This window comes from Salvelinus namaycush, chromosome 39, assembly GCF_016432855.1.
Source record: "Salvelinus namaycush isolate Seneca chromosome 39, SaNama_1.0, whole genome shotgun sequence".
NCBI lineage: Eukaryota > Metazoa > Chordata > Actinopteri > Salmoniformes > Salmonidae > Salvelinus > Salvelinus namaycush.
This window is the reverse complement of record NC_052345.1, coordinates 3,438,217-3,461,429: the sequence shown is the minus strand read 5'-3', so window position 1 is coordinate 3,461,429 and position 23,213 is coordinate 3,438,217. Positions and strand designations below refer to the sequence as shown.

Here is a 23,213-nt window from a genome sequence, read left to right as displayed (position 1 = left end):
AGGGACAGATACAGACAGTGTGTCAACAGATACGCTTAAACAAGTCTTTCAGGAGAGAGAGACGAAGACAGACACACAGACACTCAGAAGGCAAGCCAGCCAGATGGACAGACAGCCAGCCAGATGGACAAACAGACAGCCAGCCATCTCATCATCCTGTCCACTCGTCGAAGTGGTCGTCTCTCTCCGTCGGAGGAGAAGTTGGAGGCAAACAGACACAAAGCCAGCAAGACAGACAGACAGACGCATATATAGCTATGTCCACTCACCGTAGTGGTCGTCTCTCTCCGTAGGCGGTGAAGTTAGACTCACACACCAGGAACAGATCCACAGCCTGGGTCAACTCGTGGAACCTCACGTGGAGAAGATCAAACTCATGGTTCACGTTGATGGCGTTGATCACCCTCCTGGGTCTCTCTCTGGGCGTCAGTCTCTCCTTAGTGGGCAGGTTAGAGTGGTAGACCATGGTAGGTACCCCACAGTAGGGCCCGTGCCACCCCGGCCGACACACACATTTTACCAGACGTTTGCCTCCTCGTCCTCTTGATTTGGCCTTGGGAGGCATGGAGGTGCCGGAGGACGACGGATGGAGTGGTTGTTGGTGGGATTGGTTCAGGACCGCCAGGGGCTTACGTTGCCCAGGGGAGCCTGCTCGAGATCCTACCCCAGTACCAGTCACAGTAGGCCACCCGGGTCGTGCCGCGTCATCCCTGGGGGTGGCGACCTCCGTCCCCTGGCGGAAGCAGAGGGCTCCGGCTTTAGTGCGGACGAAGTAGGAGGTGGGGTCGTCCTGGAGCTGGTGGGTGCGGGTGTGGATGTCCCCCAGGGTTTCTAAGGGGTCCGGGGATGGAGCCTTGGAGGGCACCACCTGGTCATCGATCCCAGCCGAGGCCTTTTCCTCTGGGGCGTAAGGTCTGACAGGGTGGGCTGGGTGGCTGGGGTACCAGGGCTTGAAGTGGAGGTCCTCACCTTCACGCTCCTGAGGAAGACAAGACAAAGAGGGGACTGTTTAGCACTTTACTTGTCCTCACAGATCAATCTAGAGAAACTTTATTAGGGCTCTTTACATTCTGCATCGCTGAAGGGTTACAGATAGAAATGTTATTTCCGATTGAGCCGGCATATGCAGCATTTACCATGAATACAGTCTGCTCTATTGCGGGAACATTGCCTTTAATTCTTAGGGATAGGCGTCCCATCAACAGGGAAATCATGCTGAACTTAATCAAATCAAATGTCATTTGTCACAAGCACGGAATACGCCCTTAACCAACAATGCAGTTTTAAGAAAATTATTTACTAAATAAATTAAAAAGTTACACAATAAATTAACAAAAACGAGGCTATTTACAGGGGGTACCGGTACTGAGTCAATGTGCGGGGGTACAGGTTAGTTGAGGTAATTTGTACATGTAGGTAGGGGTAAAGTGAATATGTATAGATAATAAACAGAGAGTACCAGCAGTGTAAAAACAAAAAGGGGGGGGTGTCAATGTAAATAGTCCGGGTGGCCATTTGATTAATTGTTCAGCAGTCTTATGGTTGGGGGTAGATGCTTTTTAAGAAGCCTTTTGGACCTAGACTTGACACTCCGGTACCGCTTGCCGTACGGTAGCAGATAGAACAGTCTATGACAGGGGTGGCTGGAGTCGGACAATTTTTGGGGTCTTCCTCTGACACCGCCTAGTATATAGGTCCTGGATGGCAGGAAGCTTGGCCCCAGTGATGTACTGAGCCATATGCACTACCCTCTGTAGCGCCTTATGGTCTGATGCCGAGCAGTTGCCAAACCAGGCGGCGATGCAACCTGTCTGAATGCTCTCGATGGTGCAACTGTAGACTTTCTTGGTGGGTTTGTACCATGATAGTTTGTTGGTGATGTGGACACTAAGGAACTTGAAACTCTCGACCCACTCCACTACAGCCCTGTCGATGTGAATGGGGGCGTGTTCAGCCCTCTTATTCCTGTAGTCCACGATCATCTCCTTTGTCTTGGTCACGTTGAGGGAGAGGTTGTTGTCCTGGCACCACACTGCCAGGTCTCTGACCTCCTCCCTATAGGCTGTCTCATCGTTGTCAGTGATCAGGGCCTACCATCGTTGTGTCGTCAGCAAACTTAATGATGGTGTTGGAGTCGTGCTTGGCCACGCAGTCGTGGGTGAACAAGGAGTACAGGAGGGGACTAAGCACCCACCCCTGGGGGCGGCCCGTCATGAAGTCTAGGATCCAGTTGCAGAGGGAGGTGTTTAGTCCCAGAGTCCTTAGCTTGGCGATGAGCTTTGTGAGCACTATAGTGTTAAACGCTGAGCTGTACTTCCGCAATACGGATTAAATAGAGCCCTTAGTGTTAACTGCTACTTTGTTTACATGCAATGACTCAGATTCCATTAAACTTTGCTCCTGACATTTAAAAGGAAGAGCCTTAATGTTTGGACTGGAGGTAGACTACTGATGATAATGGTGTATTGACTGGAGGTAGACTACTGATGATAATAGTGTATTGACTGGAGGTAGACTACTGATGATAATGGTGTATTGACTGGAGGTAGACTACCAATGATAATGGTGTATTGCCTGGAGGTAGACTACCGATGATAATGGCCTTGAGAACCGTTTCTAAAGACACTCTTTCTTATCACAGGTTCCGAAGCACTTTTATGCCCAGGGCCTGTATTCATAAAGTGTCTCAGTGTAGGAGTGCTGATCTAGGATCAGTTTAGCCTTTTATATCATAATGAATATAATTATATGGACAGGTGGGGACCTGATCCAATATCATCACTACTACTCTAAGACGCTTTGTGGATACAGGCCCAGGCTTGATCATTGCCTTGAGGAGGGTTTCTAATACACAGCTAACATTTAGCCAACACCCTCGTTTAAGAACCTCAAACACATCCCAGCAGTGAGTAGTCAGCACATCTGGCAGGAGATATCCCAGGCTCCCTAGCACTTCCATGACCAGGCATGATCACTGACTCGAGAACAGCTTCTAAGATCAACAGTTTGTAGCTCATACTCATGGCAGTATAGTCAACACAGTGTAGAGATTAGCCAAACTGTCAATCCTGCAAAGTCACAGTGAAGATGTAAAATAACCGACCGTTCAACCAAACTGTCTCACCTCGTTGGGATCCGTGTCCCTGTGTCTGGGTTCCTCCTCTGGTTGACCCCATGGTTGGGGCGCAGCAGGTTCCTCTCTCAGCCTCATCTCCACCCCACCTCCTCTTCCTCCTCCACCCCCAGGGCCTATAGCCCCTACGATCCGGGGCTTGGTGTCTGAGGGCCTGTAGGAACAAACAGAAATGTCATGTTGGTCAGAAAGGTCATGTTGTCATCAATCAATCAAAAGTTTTACAAAGCCCTACTTCATCAGCAGTTCCCATGTCTGTCACACAAACACACACACACACACACACACACACACACACACACACACACACACACACACACACACACACACACACACACACACACACACACACACACACACACACACACACACACACCCCATCCCTCCGACCCACACACACCTGAGGGCGGGCGGGGGTCCATCCTCCTGCGAGGCGGCGAAGTCAGACGACGAGGCAGCCGACGTTAACGGTGTGGCCCCCCCCTCCCTCCAGAAGAAGCCTGTCACCATGATGAAGGACTTGATGTTGGGGTACGGGGCCGACAGCTCCTTGAGCAGGGATACGTAGTGCAGGGCCTGGAACAAATAGAATGACGTTATCAACAACAATACAATTATAGCTTTATTTCCCCCCCAGGAACTTACATTTTGGAATTGTGAATTAATGAATGAATGAAGACATTTTATTTGACAAATATTTAAAAAAAACATACAGAATAGCCTCAACTATTTATACAACTACACACACAGTAAAATGAATATTTATACAACTATAGACACACTAAAATGACTATTTATACAACTATACACACAGTAAAATGACTATTTATACAACTATAGACACAGTAAAATGACTATTTATACAACTATACACACAGTAAAATGACTATTTATACAACTACACACACAGTAAAATGACTATTTATACAACTATAGACACAGTAAAATGACTATTTATACAACTACACACACAGTAAAATGACTATTTATACAACTATAGACACAGTAAAATGACTATTTATACAACTATAGACACAGTAAAATGACTATTTATACAACTATAGACACAGTAAAATGACTATTTATACAACTATAGACACAGTAAAATGACTATTTATACAACTATAGACACAGTAAAATGACTATTTATACAACTATAGACACAGTAAAATGACTATTTATACAACTATAGACACAGTAAAATGACTATTTATACAACTATAGACACAGTAAAATGACTATTTATACAACTATAGACACAGTAAAATGACTATTTATACAACTATAGACACAGTAAAATGACTATTTATACAACTATAGACACAGTAAAATGACTATTTATACAACTATAGACACAGTAAAATGACTATTTATACAACTATAGACACAGTAAAATGACTATTTATACAACTATAGACACAGTAAAATGACTATTTATACAACTATAGACACAGTAAAATGACTATTTATACAACTATAGACACAGTAAAATGACTATTTATACAACTATAGACACAGTAAAATGACTATTTATACAACTATAGACACAGTAAAATGACTATTTATACAACTATACACACAGTAAAATGACTATTTATACAACTATAGACACAGTAAAATGACTATTTATACAACTATAGACACAGTAAAATGACTATTTATACAACTATAGACACAGTAAAATGACTATTTATACAACTATAGACACAGTAAAATGACTATTTATACAACTATAGACACAGTAAAATGACTATTTATACAACTATAGACACAGTAAAATGACTACTTATACAACTATAGACACAGTAAAATGACTATTTATACAACTATAGACACAGTAAAATGACTACTTATACAACTATAGACACAGTAAAATGACTATTTATACAACTATAGACACAGTAAAATGACTATTTATACAACTATATACACAGTAAAATGACTATTTATACAACTATAGACACAGTAAAATGACTATTTATACAACTATAGACACAGTAAAATGACTATTTATACAACTATAGACACAGTAAAATGACTACTTATACAACTATAGACACAGTAAAATGACTATTTATACAACTATAGACACAGTAAAATGACTATTTATACAACTATAGACACAGTACAATGACTATTTATACAACTATAGACACAGTAAAATGACTATTTATACAACTATAGACACAGTAAAATGACTATTTATACAACTATAGACACAGTACAATGACTATTTATACAACTATAGACACAGTACAATGACTGAGAAAACACAACATCAGACGACTTACTTCTATTGTCATCCTTGTTATTACATGAGCAACAATAGACAGCTCGGGCAAGACTGTCGGTACATTGGCACCTCACATACAATTTCATTTAAAATACATTGAATATATACAATATAAAGATCTTAATTTGACCTGTATTGTCACAGCAAAAATAATCCTGAAGCAACAGAATTTAAAAGTTTAGTCCAGAATGTTGCTTGATCGGTGGTTAGGCTATTAGCTAGTCAAAATGAGGCTACATGAAGAGTGGAATACTGTCAGAGCAGGTGTCCAGTGCTTATCTGCATTTCCTGCGGGACAGGAAAAATTCTCAGCAGCAAAAGAGTGATCAAATTAAGATCCTACATCTGTAGGCTATACATATAACAATATATTTTACCTTGTAATAGTGGAGGAAGGAGATGACACACAGGCCCACTGTGCACAGCAAGAACACTCTGTGACGTCGCATTTTCATCCTATAGGAAGAGAGGGAGAGAGAGAATTGTCCAATGGGAGATGACACACAGGCCATAAACATATCAACATGACCTGTGCACGGCAAGCATGTTGCTTTCTTTTCTTGTAGAGAAGGGGAGACGAGGGGCGAGAGAGAGGAGGGGAAGGGGGAGAGACAGAGAGTCAAAGGTGAAAGAGATGGAATAGGAGAAAGGGGGAGAAAGGAGAGAGAGAGAGAGAATGTGGGGAGGTAGCAAGAGAGAAGAGGGTGAGTGGGGAGGAGAGAGAAAATCCTTTCATTATTCACTCATCCCTCTTTCCCCTGGAGGATTTCTACAGTAAACATCACATGAGAAAGATCTCTTTCTTTGATGACCATAATCTTCCTGAGTCTAAAGCAATGACATCATCAACCAATCAGTGAACTGTACATTTCATCTAATCCAATTTAATCCTTGATTGGTTAATATAAAATATGTGGCCAAAATCCATCTTAATCCATCTTAATATTTTGTTTTAATACATCTCTCGCAGCCCACTTTAACCACACACAATGAAAGAAAGGGGGAAGAAAAGAGAGGTAGAATGGGAGAGAGAAAGAAAGAGTAAGGTGGGAGAGGGAGAAGAGAGAGAAAGAGAGAGAGAGAGACCGAGGGAGAGAGAGAGACAGAGAGATAGATTGAAAGAGTAGGGTGGGAGAGGGAGAAGAGAGAGAGAAAGAGAGAGAGAGCGAGAGAGTGTGAAAGCGAGAGAGTGTGAGAGAGCGAGAGTGAGAGAGTGTGAGAGAGAGACCGAGGGAGAGAGAGAGACAGAGAGAAAGAGAGAGAGAGCGAGAGAATGTGAGAGAAAGAGAGAGAGCGAGAGTGAGAGAGAGAGAGGCAATCTGGCAGTTGTAACACACAATACCTAGTATGAATCTAAAGTAGCCTAGAAGCCTGTACAGGACTACCTCAGGGATTCCACTGCTTTATCAAACTATGAACAGAACAGAGGAGAGAGAGGGAGTCGAGATGAGAATGAGAGGGGAAAATCAGGCGGAGGAAAAGGAGATTGGGAGAGGAGGAGGGATGGAGAGATGTGGTCCAGTGGAGGGAGGAAAAGTATGAACAAGGGATCAGCCATAGGGAGGGAGGGAAAGAATGCCAAAAAAAGGAAAAATTCAGTAAACCTCTCTGAGAAATGTCAGCGTTTTGCATTCCTGCTTAGACCAGGGAGATATATGCTGCTGACCCTTTATACGCTGACTTGAGGACAGTTTAATGTTCTCCCTAAGGGTTGAGGATAGGATATGGGGGAGGGAAAGCTGATACTAGATCTGTGCCTATGGGCCAGAAATCTATACAGGCTATCTCTGAGGTCACACACACACACATACGGTTCCATTCCACAAGGCTAATGCTACACTTGGCAGGACTACAAGCAACAACTGAGAGGAAGGGAGGGAGAGAGGAAGGGGGAATTGGTGCGGTGCAAGGGAGTGAGGTAGGGAGGGAGAGATGGTGTGAGGGAGGAGGGAGAGATGAAGGGAGCAAGGGTGGTATTGAATCAGTGTGGTGCTAGGGTGTGAGGTAGGGAGGGAGAGAGGGCGCGAGGGAGAGAGGGGGGTGGGGAGAAGGGAGAGATGGAGGTGTAGTATTGAAAGGTTGTGGTGCTAGAGAGTGGAATGAGGGAGGGAGAGAGGGAGGGAGGAGAGGAGGGGTGGTTGAATCTGTGTGGTGCAAGGTACTGAGGGAGGAGAGGAGGGGTGGTTGAATCTGTGTGGTGCAAGGTACTGAGGGAGGAGAGGAGGGGTGGTTGAATCTGTGTGGTGCAAGGTACTGAGGGAGGAGAGGAGGGGTGGTTGAATCTGTGTGGTGCAAGGTACTGAGGGAGGAGAGGAGGGGTGGTTGAATCTGTGTGGTGCAAGGTACTGAGGGAGGAGAGGAGGGGGGGTTAAATCTGTGTGGTGCAAGGTACTGAGGGAGGAGAGGAGGGGTGGTTGAATCTGTGTGGTGCAAGGTACTGAGGGAGGAGAGGAGGGGTGGTTGAATCTGTGTGGTGCAAGGTACTGAGGGAGTAGAGGAGGGGTGACTCGGTACGTTGCTAGACAGAATGGAAGCAGGTAGCGAGCGAGGAAGGAGAAGAGAGAAGGAGAGCAGGGCTAGGTTTCCCCCTCCAGTCATTTCCTCTCTGTCTACCTTATTATCTCTCATCTCCAATTCTCCTTCATTTTCTCTCATCTTTTTTTGCTCCCACTCTCCTCCGTCTCCCTTTCCCTCTCTCCCCATCTCCATTACATTACATATTTCCTGTCCACACACAGTATAGGCAAGGTGGCATGAAAGAAAGAGTGAAAAGCAAGAGATGCTCATAAGAGAGGGAGGAAGAATGACAAGAGAAGCTAGGATGTATGAATGTCTTTTTCTCTCTCTCTCTCATTCCTCCTTCTTCTACTGTATAATAAAGGTGTTAGCTCAACGATGACAACCTCTCTCTCTCTCTATCAACTGTATATCTCTCTCGCTAACTCTCTCTCTCCTTACATCTCTCTCTCTGTAAGCTAGAAGACAGCATGAAACGACAAGTGAAACGGGATGAAACGGGGAGAGCGCGAAGAAATGGATGTCTCTCTCTCCTTCTATAACACAAGGTGCTAGGTCAATAATACTCCCATGATGAAAACCTTGTCTTGCTCTGAACACTACACACTGCTGTCAATGCTCAGCGTTTTACAACAACACAAAACGATGAAAATGTAACACAAAGGACCATGGCTATGGTGCCGGATGCTGTTCTTCCATCCCTACTGTAGAGGGGAATCCCAACGACCAGTTGGAAACGTTGCCGTCTCGACTAGAGAACAGACGGTCTTTTCTAAACAGGAACCAACAGTACAGTATAGATCAGGTTGCTCAACTCTTACTATGAGGTCCAGAGCCTGTCGGTTTGCACACACCTGATCATCAATTACAGACACCTGTCCCAGGTCTAAATCAGTACCTGATTAGAGGGGAACAATGAAAACATGCAGTGGAACTGGCTTCCAGGTCCAGAGTTGAGTGTGAGCGGTATAGATTATGGTGCCAGTCAGCCAGGTGCACATTTCTACAGTAAAGAAGAAATGTTGACAACAGATCAGAAACAGATTGGCTTCTCTGAACGTGAACCAATAACTGTAACATCTATGTACTATGGTGCCAGGTACCAATAATGCACATCTTTAGTAGTCAAGACAGGAAACGTTGGAAACTGACAGATATAGAACCAATAGAAAACAGGCTTTTCAACTGACAGACATACAACCAATAGAAAACAGGCTTTTCAACTGACAGGTATAGAACCAATAGAAAACAGGCTTTTCAACTGACAGATATAGAACCAATAGAAAACAGGCTTTTCAACTGACAGATACAGAACCAATAGAAAACAGGCTTTTCAACTGACAGCTATAGAACCAATAGAAAACAGAAGGCTTTTCAACTGACAGCTATAGAACCAATAGAAAACAGGCTTTTCAACTGACAGATATAGAACCAATAGAAAACAGAAGGCTTTTCAACTGACAGCTATAGAACCAATAGAAAACAGTCTTTTCAACTGACAGCTATAGAACCAATAGAAAACAGAAGGCTTTTCAACTGACAGCTATAGAACCAATAGAAAACAGAAGGCTTTTCAACTGACAGCTATAGAACCAATAGAAAACAGGCTTTTCAACTGACAGACATACAACCAATAGAAAACAGAAGGCTTTTCAACTGACAGCTATAGAACCAATAGAAAACAGAAGGCTTTTCAACTGACAGCTATAGAACCAATAGAAAACAGAAGGCTTTTCAACTGACAGCTATAGAACCAATAGAAAACAGGCTTTCAACTGACAGCTATAGAACCAATAGAAAACAGGCTTTTCAACTGACAGCTATAGAACCAATAGAAAACAGAAGGCTTTTCAACTGACAGATATAGAACCAATAGAAAACAGAAGGCTTTTCAACTGACAGATATAGAACCAATAGAAAACAGAAGGCTTTTCAACTGACAGATATAGAACCAATAGAAAACAGAAGGCTTTTCAACTGACAGCTATAGAACCAATAGAAAACAGGCTTTTCAACTGACAGATATAGAACCAATAGAAAACAGAAGGCTTTTCAACTGACAGATATAGAACCAATAGAAAACAGAAGGCTTTTCAACTGACAGATATAGAACCAATAGAAAACAGGCTTTTCAACTGACAGATATAGAACCAATAGAGAACAGAAGGCTTTTCTGAACGTGTATCACTTTATACTGTCTACTGTATCTACAGCCTGGTGCCAGGTACCAAAGGCCACATCAGAGGGCAGGAAATGTTGCTGTTAGAGAGGAAATGTTGCTGTTAGAGAGGAAATGTTACAGTTAGAGAGGAAATGTTGCAGTTAGAGAGGAAATGTTGCTGTTAGAGAGGAAATGTTGCTGTTAGAGAGGAAATGTTGCAGTTAGAGAGGAAATGTTGCTGTTAGAGAGGAAATGTTGCTGTTAGAGAGGAAATGTTGCTGTTAGAGAGGAAATGTTGCAGTTAGAGAGGAAATGTTGCTGTTAGAGAGGAAATGTTTCTGTTAGAGAGGAAATGTTGCTGTTAGAGAGGAAATGTTACAGTTAGAGAGGAAATGTTGCAGTTAGAGAGGAAATGTTGCAGTTAGAGAGGAAATGTTGCAGTTAGAGAGGAAATGTTGCAGTTAGAGAGGAAATGTTGCAGTTAGAGAGGAAATGTTGCTGTTAGAGAGGAAATGTTGCAGTTAGAGAGGAAATGTTGCTGTTAGAGAGGAAATGTTGCAGTTAGAGAGGAAATGTTGCTGTTAGAGAGGAAATGTTACAGTTAGAGAGGAAATGTTGCAGTTAGAGAGGAAATGTTGCTGTTAGAGAGGAAATGTTGCTGTTAGAGAGGAAATGTTGCAGTTAGAGAGGAAATGTTGCTGTTAGAGAGGAAATGTTGCAGTTAGAGAGGAAATGTTGCTGTTAGAGAGGAAATGTTGCTGTTAGAGAGGAAATGTTGCAGTTAGAGAGGAAATGTTGCAGTTAGAGAGGAAATGTTGCTGTTAGAGAGGAAATGTTGCTGTTAGAGAGGAAATGTTGCAGTTAGAGAGGAAATGTTGTAGTTAGAGAGGGAATGTTGCTGTTAGAGAGGAAATGTTGCAGTTAGAGAGGAAATGTTGCTGTTAGAGAGGAAATGTTGCTGTTAGAGAGGAAATGTTGCAGTTAGAGAGGAAATGTTGTAGTTAGAGAGGAAATGTTGCAGTTAGAGAGGAAATGTTGCTGTTAGAGAGGAAATGTTGCTGTTAGAGAGGAAATGTTGCTGTTAGAGAAGAAATGTTTCTGTTAGAGAGGAAATGTTTCCTTTAGAGAGGAAATGTTGCTGTTAGAGAGGAAATGTTGCTGTTAGAGAGGGAATGTTGCAGTTAGAGAGGAAATGTTGCTGCTAGAGAGGAAATGTTGCCGTTAGAGAGGAAATGTTGCTGTTAGAGAGGAAATGTTGCTGTTAGAGAAGAAATGTTTCTGTTAGAGAGGAAATGTTTCCTTTAGAGAGGAAATGTTGCTGTTAGAGAGGAAATGTTGCCTTTAGAGAGGAAATGTTGCCTATGTTGCCTTTAGAGAGGAAATGTTGCTGTTAGAGAGGAAATGTTGCAGTTAGAGAGGGAATGTTGCTGCTAGAGAGGAAAAGTTGCAGTTAGAGAGGAAATGTTGCTGTTAGAGAGGAAATGTTGCAGACTCATAGAGAACCGATGGAGAACAGATTGCCTTCTCTGAACGTGACCCGATAACTCAATACGATATACAGTACAGTATAACTACGGTACCAGGTAGTAAAGATGGAAGCTGCACGTCCCTAAACTAGAGGGTAAATGTTACAAACTGACATACAGTAGAGAACAGATAGGAAACAGATTGTGTTCTCTGAACGTGACCCAATAACTCTGTATATCCATGATTGTGGTGCCAGCTACCAAAGGTATACAGATCACACTCCCTACAGAGAAGAGGAAATGTTGCAGACACACACAACACTCGTTGAGAACAGATAGAGGACTGATAAACAGACAGAGAACAGACTGCCTCTTCTGAATGTGAACCAAATGAACCAATGGTATCCCAGTGGCCATCACCATGGCAACAAGGACAGCCAGCCAATCAAACTGGTCAGAGGTTCTGTACACAGAGTAGTAGATATTGACAGTGTCATTATTTGTCGAATAGTTGATATCAAATGAGGAAGAGGGGAAGGATGTTCTCTCCAGCAGTTGGTTTGTTTATCTAAAAACACCTTCTTCAGAGATTACAGTGAACACACACACACACACACACACACACACACACACACACACACACCACACACACACACACACACACACACACACACACACACACACACACACACACACACACACACACACACACACACACACACACACACACACAGACAGTCCACACAGCATCCCTAGGGTGGGAAAAATACCCATTGGAATGCAGCCTTAAGATATTTGAAATGCTCTATGGGCCGTACACGAAGGAAACCCAAACATTTGGTTTGGAATCTCTTGGAGGCCTGCGGACTGGTAAACAACCAGTGGGGCACTGCTACAGCCTGCTATGTGGTGGCACCCTGATCACTCTCTCAGATTAGCTGGCAACACACACACACACACTCGGTGGCACAGACACCAGTCACCATTAGGGCAGTGCAGAAATCAACAGAAAAGCTCATTGTTGGTTGTCATAGCAACAGAGGGGTGGGGGCAATAGAACAGAGACAGGGAGGGAAATTGAGTTTGAGACAATATTATCCACAGTCAACAAGCCAACTTAGCACTGTCCTGGGAGACCTCACACACAACGCATGCACACACATTGGACACTCATGCAAACGGACACACACACAGGATGTGGGCCTGTATACAGACGAGACATTCTGTCGACTTGGTCTTAACCAGAACCCCAAGGGGACAATGGCTGCTTCCTAAGCAATAAACACAAAGCCTGAACTGTTCGGACTCCTGTCCTAAGTGTGTGTGTTCCTCTGTTCTCCAATATCAACGACCATGCAGATGTCCCCAGTCCCATTGTATCAAATAGTGGTCAATGACCCAAAGGGCCAACTAGGCGGCCATTTTGTGCCGACACAGCATCAGCAATAGATATGGCTCCTATTGTCTTTGCGGCTCCACAGCTCCACATTTTCTCATCACATTAGGGTCTGGTAATGTACCACGTGGCCACTGTGCCCCAGCTGGCCTTTATCCCTAGAGGAGGAATATGTCAAGGACATTGGGACGGGGAAACGAATAAAAAAATGGATGGATGGAGGAGTCAAATTGTCTTAATTGGTTGGCCTATCAAATCAAAAAGGTTACAGGTTACATCCCATGACTATACACACACACACCACACACGCACACACCACACACGCATACCACACGCACACACTCACACACTTATGCTGCTTTCACATAGGATTTACGGTACTTTGCACCCCCCAAAAAATGAGGCCAATGTTTATATGACCCCCTTACAAACAGGCCCATTTTGACCAGATTCTTGCCTAAATACACCTTTTATACCTTCCATGCCGGCATGCGGGTGACGAGTGGTAGTACTGGTGTGCAGATGTGGGTGGGCGTCTATTTTTATAAATCCATTGAAAATATACACCATCAAAACTAAATCCTTTATTAATTTGTTTCAGCAGGTCCTAATAAACATTATAAGACTAATAAGATGTATTTTCAAAAGAATAGAATAGCATATGTTGAGTTTAATCAGGCCTATCTTAGGGGTCTGTGCAGCCATTATGTTCCTTAAACAGACAAGACACACCTACCCGATCACAGTCAATGTGTTTGGGTAAAATTAACATTTTTGTTTTATTCTATAAACTACTGACGACATTTCTCCCAAAATCCAAATAGAAATATTGTCATTTAGAGCATTTATTTGCAGAAAATGACAACTGATCAAAATAACAAAAAAGATGCAGTGTTGTCAGACCTCGAATAACGAAGAAAATACGTTTATACTCATTTTTAAACACAATACTAATGTTTTAACTTAGGAAGAGTTCAGAACTCAATATCTGTTGGAATAACCCTGATTTTCAATCACAGCTTTCATGCGTCTTGGCATGCTCTCCACCAGTCTTTCACATTGATGTTAGGCTACATTATTGCATGCTCAATGTTTCTGATCAGTGATAGATGAGCTATACCACCTCCACTTATTGGCCCAGACAGAAACCAAATCACCAAATAGGCCTAGCCTACAGTATAGAGACTGAGACTCAGTGAAACAAAATCACATTGGTTGATTATCAGACAAGTCAGTGAAGTCACATGCTTTTGGTTGGGAAGCAGGCCTGGGCTACTAAACGGCTGGTAGCGAAGAGCACAACATACCCCTTGTTAAACTACATAACCTGGCAACGTGTTCTAGTAAGCTAACTGATCACGGCAGTATGCACTCAACTCAGCTAACATTTTCCCCGACCTAATTGTAGCCTAAGCAATATCCAAATGGAAATCTAACATTTATTCATTTATCAAGACGAGTCCCCACTTAATGTTACAGCCTTATTCTGAATAAGTATTCAGACCCTCTGCTATGAGACTCGCCTCCCTGACCAAGGCCCTTCTTCCCCGGTTGCTTAGTTTGGCCGGCAGCCAGCTCTAGGAAGAGTCCAAACTTCTTCCGTTTAAGAATGATGGAGGCCACTGTGTTCTTGGGAACCTTTAATGCTGCAGAAATTGTTTGCTACCCTTCCCCAGATCTGTGCCTCGACAAAATCCTGTCTCTGAGCTCTACGGACAATTCCCCTTACCTCATGGCTTGGTTTTTGCTCTGACATGCACTGTCAACTGTGGGACATTATACAGACAGGTCTGTGCCTTTCCAAATCATGTCCAATCAATTATATTTACCACGGGTGGACTCCAATCAAGTAGAAACATCTCAAGGGTGATCAATGGAAACAGGATGCACCTGAGCTCAACTTCAAGTATCATAAATTAGCTAATATTTCAACAAAACAGTTTTTGCTTTGTCATTATGGGGTATTGTGTGTAGATTGATGAGGGGATATTATTCTTCAGTCCATTTTAGAATAAGGCTGTAACGTAACAAAATGTGGAAAAAGTCAAGGGGTCTGAATACTTTCCTAATGCACTGTTTAAAGACTTTGTGATGCTTGGCTTGGTTTATTTTTTGTTGTGTCCTGCAAATGCACATGTACAAATGGAACACTAGAGTCAAAGCAAATTAACGATGTCTTCAAGACAAAATTTAGACCAAATAGTTTTACAGTATTTCAAAATGTTTTTATCCCTGGTTAAAGATCGAGTTTTGATGTCAGGGGTACTCATGTCCATCCCTAGCATCCAGTTGTTGTTAAGAAAACAGTGCACTGCTTAGCGGTGGGCTATGCCAAGAGATTGGTGAAGTGACATGCCTTGCAAAGTTTAGAACTGCAAGGAGGACGGTTAATGGGCGTTGCCTAGCAACTGTCAAGAGTTTAAGAGCATAGTGGTGCTGATGCCGCCTCAGGGCTACGTTTCATACTAAGCCGTAGGCAGAACTTTACTGAAGTGATGAGGCTTCTAGGTTGTTTGGTGGAAATAAAAGTTTAGGTTTTGATGCCAGAAACATATTTTCAGAGTTTAGAAAAGTCTGAAAAAAGTTGGCGGTATGATCAAGGTGCCGGAAAAACGTTTAAGTATGAAAGGGATAACACACACACATGCTAACACACATGTAAACACGCTAACACACGCATGCACGCACAAACACACAACACACACATTATAGGATAGCATGTCATTTATAGGTGGTTTCAATAGTCTGAAGAAGCATCCTCTCCTGCAGATGAAGGAAAGGAAACAAGGAAGGGACAAGGGAGCCTCTTTAGACGATTGAGATGCAGCCCAGCCTCTGTCACCTCATTTAAACTGCAGATCAGACAGGCCCTGTTCTGCCCAGAACACCCATAGATTTCCATTGCTGACCCCACAGTGTCCGTCTGACTGACCTGTTTCAATAACTTCCTCTGTTCCTGTTTCTCTGAGTCACAGGCTTTACAGAGACCAATGGAAACTAGTAAGGTTGTGGCCCAAATGCCACCCGATTCCATATACTGTGCACTACTATTGACCAGCACTCTATGGCAGGGGTGCCCAACCTTTTCCCCACAGGGCCCCTTATTCACATTAGGAAACTGGAACATAGATATAGAAGAGTTGGCTACAGCTCTTCTATATAAGGCTCTCTTGCTCTCTCACCCGCTCTCCCTTTATGTCCTTCTCTCTCTCTCTCTCTCTCTGCTCCCCTCCCTCTTTCCTCTCTGTCCTCTCAGTACATCCCTGACCATGCCTTGCCCCGTTTCATCGGTGTTGTTCTTCTATTAGCCACTGCTAAGCTAGCTCTACAATGACTCATCCATAGGACATCACCCAGCAAGAGTCTTCCATTAGCCACTGCTAAGCTAGCTCAACAATGACTCATCCATAAGACATCACCCAGCAAGAGTCTTCCATTAGCCACTGCTAAGCTAGCTCTACAGTGACTCATCCATAGGACATCACCCAGCAAGAGTCTTCCGTTAGCCACCGCTAAGCTAGCTCTACAGTGACTCATCCATAGGACATCACCCAACAAGAGTCTTCCATTAGCCACCGCTAAGCTAGCTCTACAGTGACTCATCCATAGGACATCACCCAACAAGAGTCTTCCATTAGCCACCGCTAAGCTAGCTCTATAGTGACTCATCCATAGGACATCACCCAGCAAGAGTCTTCCATTAGCCACCGCTAAGCTAGCTCTACAGTGACTCATCCAGAGAACATCACCCAGCAAGAGACTGACATTAGCCACCGCTAAGCTAGCTCTACAGTGACTCATCATTAGAACATCACCCAACTAGTCTTCCATTAGCCACCGCTAAGCTAGCTCTATAGTAACTCATCCATAGAGCATTACTCAACAAGAGTGTTTCTCTGGGTTTCTATAAGAAAGCTGATATCTAACTGACTGATTCAGAGGGGTTGGGTTAAATGTGGAAGACACATTTCAGTTGAAGGCATTCAGTTGTACAACTGACTAGGTATCCCCCCTTTCCCTAAGAACACACTGACACACTCAAATACATGCACGGAAGCACTTCATAGTGGACTTCCTGGTTGTTGTGTGTGTGTATGGTTCAGTGGTACTCAGTGTGTGGGTATGGTTCAGTGGTACTCAGTGTGTGGGTATGGTTCAGTGGTACTCAGTGTGTGTGTATGGTTCAGTGGTGCTCAGTGTGTGTGTATGGTTCAGTGGTACTCAGTGTGTGTATGGTTCAGTGGTACTCAGTGTGTGTTCAATGGTGCTCAGTGTGTGTGTATGGTTCAGTGGTGCTCAGTGTGTGTTCAATGGTACTCAGTGTGTGTGTATGGTTCAGTGGTGCTCAGTGTGTGGGTATGGTTCAGTGTTACTCAGTGTGTGTGTATGGTTCAGTGGTACTCAGTGTGTGTGTATGGTTCAGTGGTACTCAGTGTGTGTGTATGGTTCAGTGGTACTCAGTGTGTGGGTATGGTTCAGTGGTACTCAGTGTGTGTTCAGTGGTACTCAGTGTGTGTGTGTGTGTGTGTGTGTGTGTGTGTGTGTGTGTGTGTGTGTGTGTGTGTGTGTGTGTGGTTCAGTGGGCAGGTGAGACAGATCTCAGGAGAAGGCCGGGTGCTAAGAGAGAGCGGTTTGGGTTAGATGAGAGTGCGTGTTTGTATGGATGGAAAAGGGGTTTTAGTGCAATGGCGTGTGTGTAGGGGCGTAAGTTGCGATTGGGGAGTGTGTGTGTGGGAAAGTCAGTGGAATGCACACACTCCTCTACTCTCATCCATAATGTAACTGTACCAGTCAGTAAGGCCTCAACCCCTCCCTCTCTTTTCTATCATTCCCTCTCTTTCCCTCCCTCTCTCTCTCTCTCTCCCTAGAATGATGAACACAGTAGTGTCACTCTTCCTTCTCTCTCCCCTATTACACTCTTCCATTTTTTATCTCTCACTCCATCCTCTCCCCCCTCCCTCCACTCCATCCCTCTCTTGTCATCCTCTCCCCCTCCCTCCTTACCTCCCTCTCTCCACTCCATCCCTTCCCTCTCCTTACCTCCCTCCCTCCACTCATCCCTCTCTCGTCCTCTCCCTCCCTCCTTACCTCCCTCCCTCTCCTTACCTACCTCCCTCCCTCTCTCCATCCTCTCCCTCTCCTTCCTTCCCTCTCTCCCCCTCTCCTTCCCTCCCTCTCTCCATCCTCTCCCTCTCCTTCCCTCCCTCTCTCCATCCTCCCCCTCTCCTTCCTTCCCTCTCTCCCCCTTTCCTTTCTTCTCTCTCTCTCCTGGTATCTGTCTCCAGTTCTATCTGACATCATCATTGCCATAGGGATGGGAATGCCGGACAATCCATTTTCCCATAACCCTCCACAGTGTCTTGGTCCCTAGAACAACTTACTGGATGACTAAGACATCGTCATATCATCTTTAATAGTAAATGGATTCACAGTTTCGAGCCATCCAGCCCTCCTTTCATCCTCCCTTTCTTCATTCAATCCTCTCAATTGCCTTCTCATTACAGCTGAAAAGGAGGAGAAGGAATCAGTATAACTGTCTGGCTGCTTTACTGCATATCTTGCTGACTTTAGCCCATTAGCGTATTAGCACTCTGCATTGGGGTGTTGTGTGTTTTTTTAGCTGAGTCATGCTAGCCTGGGGTTAAATATTAGCGGTAGGGATAATGACTGGGTTTGGAGACAAAGACAGGTGAGGTGGCACAGTGTGTGTGTGTGGTGCTTTGACGGTAAAAAATCTTATTATCATCTGTCCAGAGGTGTGTCATTATATTCCAGACAAACACTAATGCTGTCTAGTTCCTTTCCTCCCTCCCGAGTGGCGCAACGGTCTAAGGCACTGCATCTCAGTGCAGGAGGTGTCACTACAGTCCCTGGTTCAAATCCAGGCTGAATCACATCCGGCTGTGATTGGGAGTCCCATAGGGCGGCACACAATTGGCCCAGGGTATGCCGTCATTGTAAATAAGAATTTGTTCTTAACTGACTTGCCTAGTTTAATATTATATATTTTTTATCTAACGCTCTACACCTCCCTCTCTCTCTCTCAATATTTCTCTCCACCTGCTGAGCAATGAATGGCTTTTAGAGTGCTGTATGAGGCCTCCGACCACAAGGCATTACAGAGGGTAGTGTGTAAAAGAGGGCTTCTAAACAGCTTCTACCCCCAAGCCATAAGTCTCCTAAACAGCTAAACAAAGGGCTACCCAGACCCCTCTTTTACGCTGCTGCTACTCTCTGTTTATAATCTATGCGTAGTCACTTTAACTCTACCTACAAGTACATATTACCTCAATTACCTCGACTAACCAGTGCCCCCGCACACTGACTCTGTACCGGTACCCCCTGTATATAGCATTGCTTGTTATTTTACTGCTACTGTTGAATTATTTGTTACTTTTATTTTCTATTCAAATTTTTTGACTTATCTATTTTTTACTTAACACTTATTTTTATATTTTTCTTAACTTCTTAAAGCATTGTTGGTTAAGGGCTTGTAAGTAAGCATTTCACTGTAAGGTCTACTACACCTGTTGTATTCGGCACATGTCACAAATAACATTTGATTTGATTCTCTCTCCCTCTCCTTCTTCTCTTCCTCACACTCTCTCATTCCCTTTTATTCTCTCTTCCTAGTTATTTTTAAATAAAAAATGGCTGTGTGAAATTGATGGATATTGGCGGGAAGTGGAACATGCTGTCGATTCAAGGCATCCCAAAAATGCTGACGTGTGACATGTCTGGTGATTATGCAGGCCAGGGAGGCCACTGAGACATTTTCAGATTCCAGGAATTGTGTACAGATCCTTGCAACATGGGGCCGTGCGTTATCATGCCGAAAAATGTGGTTATGGCTGCAGATGAATGGCACGACAATGGGCCTCAGGATCTCGTCCCGGTATCTCTGTTCATTCAAATTGCCATCGATAAAATGCATTTGTGTTCATTGTCCATAGCTTGTCATACACATCAATCCAGAGCATCCCAACATGTTCAATGGATGACATGTCTGGTGAGTATGCAGGCCATGGAAGAACTGGGACATTTTCAGCTTTGTTTCAGAACATTAAATTCTCCGGCAACAGCTCTGGTGGACATTCCTGCAGTCAGCATGTCAATTGCACGCTCCCTCAAAACTTGAGACATCTGTGGCATTGTGTTGTGTGACAAAACTGCACATTTTAGAGTGGCCTTTTATTGTCCACAGCACAAGGTGCACCTGTGTAATGATCATGCTGTTTAATCAGCGTCTTGATATGCCACACCTGTCAGGTGAATGGATTATCTTGGCAAAGGAGAAATGCTCACTAACAGGGATGTAAAAACATGTGTGCACAACATTTGAGAGAAATAAGCTTTTAGTGTGTATGAACATTTCTGGGATCTTTTATTTCAGCTCATGAAATATGGAACCAACACTTTACATGTTGTGTTTATGTTTTTGTTCAGTGTAGCTTGTAGCTGATTGGACAGTGTAGCTGATTGGACTAAATCGTTTTTGGTATCTTTTAGTTGTCACTGTATTAGACTAAGCAGAGGTGATGTGATGATGATGAAATGTTGATGTTAAAATGTTGCTGGAATAGTGGAGGCAGCTCCTGTTCTCTTTGTGAAATGCGGTAACTGTGGTTCTAAATCAATAGTTGTTTAGTGGTCTGAAAATGTCGGAAACATTACCTTACTTGACCATGCTGTAGGTCATGTTACTGTTTGTTACATGCAAAATGCTTGGTGGACTTCACCGGACAGATGTTGCTCTCCGGTTTTGTGATGAAACAAAGGTGTGGTTGAATTTATTCTGCCACCGTGTCTTCTTATTGTCTCGTCCTTTAGGACTATATATCACGGTGAAAAGGCATATGAACTAACAGGTTATAGAGCAAACAACACAATGATCACAACACATAGATTGTAATATGTCTTTGTTTTCTGGCTTGGCTTCCCCAGTGATTTTACCCACGTACCTCTACTGCGCTCAGATGTAATTACCCCTAGTCAGACAAACGGACAGACAAAGACAGTCAAGGACGTGTGTGTGTGTGTGTGTGTGTGTGTGTGTGTGTGTGTGTGTGTGTGTGTGTGTGTGTGTGTGTGTGTGTGTGTGTGTGTGTGTGTGTGTGTGTGTGTGTGTGAGCACACTGTAACTGTATATGTGCTACAATCAATAAGATCACCAGCAACACAATACTTACTTCCAAACCCATCACATCAAGCATTTTTTCCACTTGCGTCACAGCAATCACCACTGATGGCTCTCGTGTCAATCAGCAAGGTCATGCAACTAATCTCCTTGTGGCTCCATCACAATAGCTTATGTAAGGTAAGTTCTACTGTACGGCCCAAAATGGCCACCCAGGTGGCTTTTACACTTCTACACATTAAGAGAGGATTAGATCAGGTAAGTCAATCCAAAACACTGTAAAGAGCCTTCCGATCCAATGAAAGGTCCCATTGTACAGTAGCCTGGAACAGATGCCCTGTAATCCATTGGTAATAAGGGAACTGGAGAACCATGTTGGCTCAAGTCTTTCACAACCCTTTGAGCATCTGAACCTCAATTACATTCAATTGAATAGTGTCAACTTGAAATAACTGTTAAATATATTTAAGTGAGTTGAAAAAAAAAGTGCATAGAATACTGAACAACAAAAACATTAAGTTTGACAGCATCAGGTTTTCTTAAATGTTTTCTCTTGAGGTACAAGGCAATGTGGCGTCCCTCTCTCTCCATTAGGCCAACACACACACAGAGTGTTGCTTGGGCCTGTGGCGAACAGTGTTGAACGGTGTGTGTAACAGGAGGAGAACGGTGATGCAGCCCGTTCAGCATCACAGGCCATTTAATACAGCTACTGATGGTGGAGGAAGCCCTCTTCGGAGAGAGAGAGAGAGAGAGAGTGAATACTTTGTGGCAAGAGACGGACACAAGTAGTACATGTATTCTAGGGGTTAATGTGGGGACAAGGCCCCCAAGACGATATGTCTGTATGTCTGTCTCCACTATGAGTGAGTGAGTGAGTGAGTGTGTGTGTGTGCGTGCGCGTGTGCGTGTGTGTGTGTGTGTGTGTGTGTGTGTGTGTGTAGAGTCCTAGTAGAGGAACTTCCCTTCACACCACCCAAGAGACCGTGCTCAGACTAGGGTTGAATATTTTCCCGGTATTTTACAAATCTTCCATCCCGAGAATAAATCCCTTTTCTCCCAGGTAACCTGGTATATCCCTCCAAAACCGATGTGTCATTGAAAAGCATTATAAAGAGTAGAAATAGGCCTATGTCTGGATTTGATTACCTGAAAGAGCTAGGACATCTATATACAGGCCTATGTCTGGATTTGATTACCTGAAAGAGCTAGGACATCTATATATAGGCATATGTCTGGATTTGATTACCTGAAAGGGCTAGGACATCTATATACAGGCCTATGTCTGGATTTGATTACCTGAAAGAGCTAGGACATCTATATACAGGCCTATGTCTGGATTTGATTACCTGAAAGAGCTAGGACATCTATATACAGGCCTATGTCTGGATTTGATTACCTGAAAGAGCTAGGACATCTATATATAGGCCTATGTCTGGATTTGATTACCTGAAAGGGCTAGGAAATCTATATACAGGCCTATGTCTGGATTTGATTACCTGAAAGAGCTAGGACATCTATATATAGGCCTATGTCTGGATTTGATTACCTGAAAGAGCTAGGACATCTATATATAGGCCTATGTCTGGATTTGATTACCTGAAAGAGCTAGGACATCTATATACAGGCCTATGTCTGGATTTGATTACCTGAAAGAGCTAGGACATCTATATACAGGCCTATGTCTGGATTTGATTACCTGAAAGAGCTAGGACATCTATATACAGGCCTATGTCTGGATTTGATTACCTGAAAGAGATAGGACATCTATATACAGGCCTATACAGTGCATTCAGAAAGTATTCTGTCCCCTTGACTTTTTCCACATTTTGTTACATTACAGCCTTGTTCTAAAATGGATTAAATAAAAAAATGTCCTCATCAATCAAAGTACCCCATAATGACAAAGCAAAAAAGTTTTTTTCAAAATACCTTATTTACAAAAGTATTAAGACCTGTTGCTATGAGACTCGAAATTGAGCTCAGGTGCATCCTGTTACCATTGATCATCCTTGAGATGTTTCTACAACTTGATTGGAGTCCACATGTCTAAATTCTATTGATTGGACATGATTTGGAAAGGCACAGATCTGTCTATATAAGGTCCCAC

At 43.4% G+C, this 23,213-nt stretch overlaps 1 protein-coding gene across 1 annotated transcript in view; it reads right to left on the bottom strand.

Annotated features, from left to right (window-relative positions):
* Positions 1 to 23,213, bottom strand: part of mgat3b (beta-1,4-mannosyl-glycoprotein 4-beta-N-acetylglucosaminyltransferase b) — a 73,278-nt gene that overhangs the window by 6,373 nt on the left and 43,692 nt on the right. The window contains exons 2-5 of the mRNA XM_038979346.1: positions 5,804 to 5,882; positions 3,534 to 3,709; positions 3,125 to 3,287; positions 270 to 979 (exon numbers count right to left, since the gene is read on the bottom strand). Coding sequence (XP_038835274.1) covers positions 270 to 979; positions 3,125 to 3,287; positions 3,534 to 3,709; positions 5,804 to 5,881 — 1,127 coding nt within the window. The 5' untranslated portion in view covers position 5,882. The remainder of the gene's footprint in view (positions 1 to 269; positions 980 to 3,124; positions 3,288 to 3,533; positions 3,710 to 5,803; positions 5,883 to 23,213) is intronic.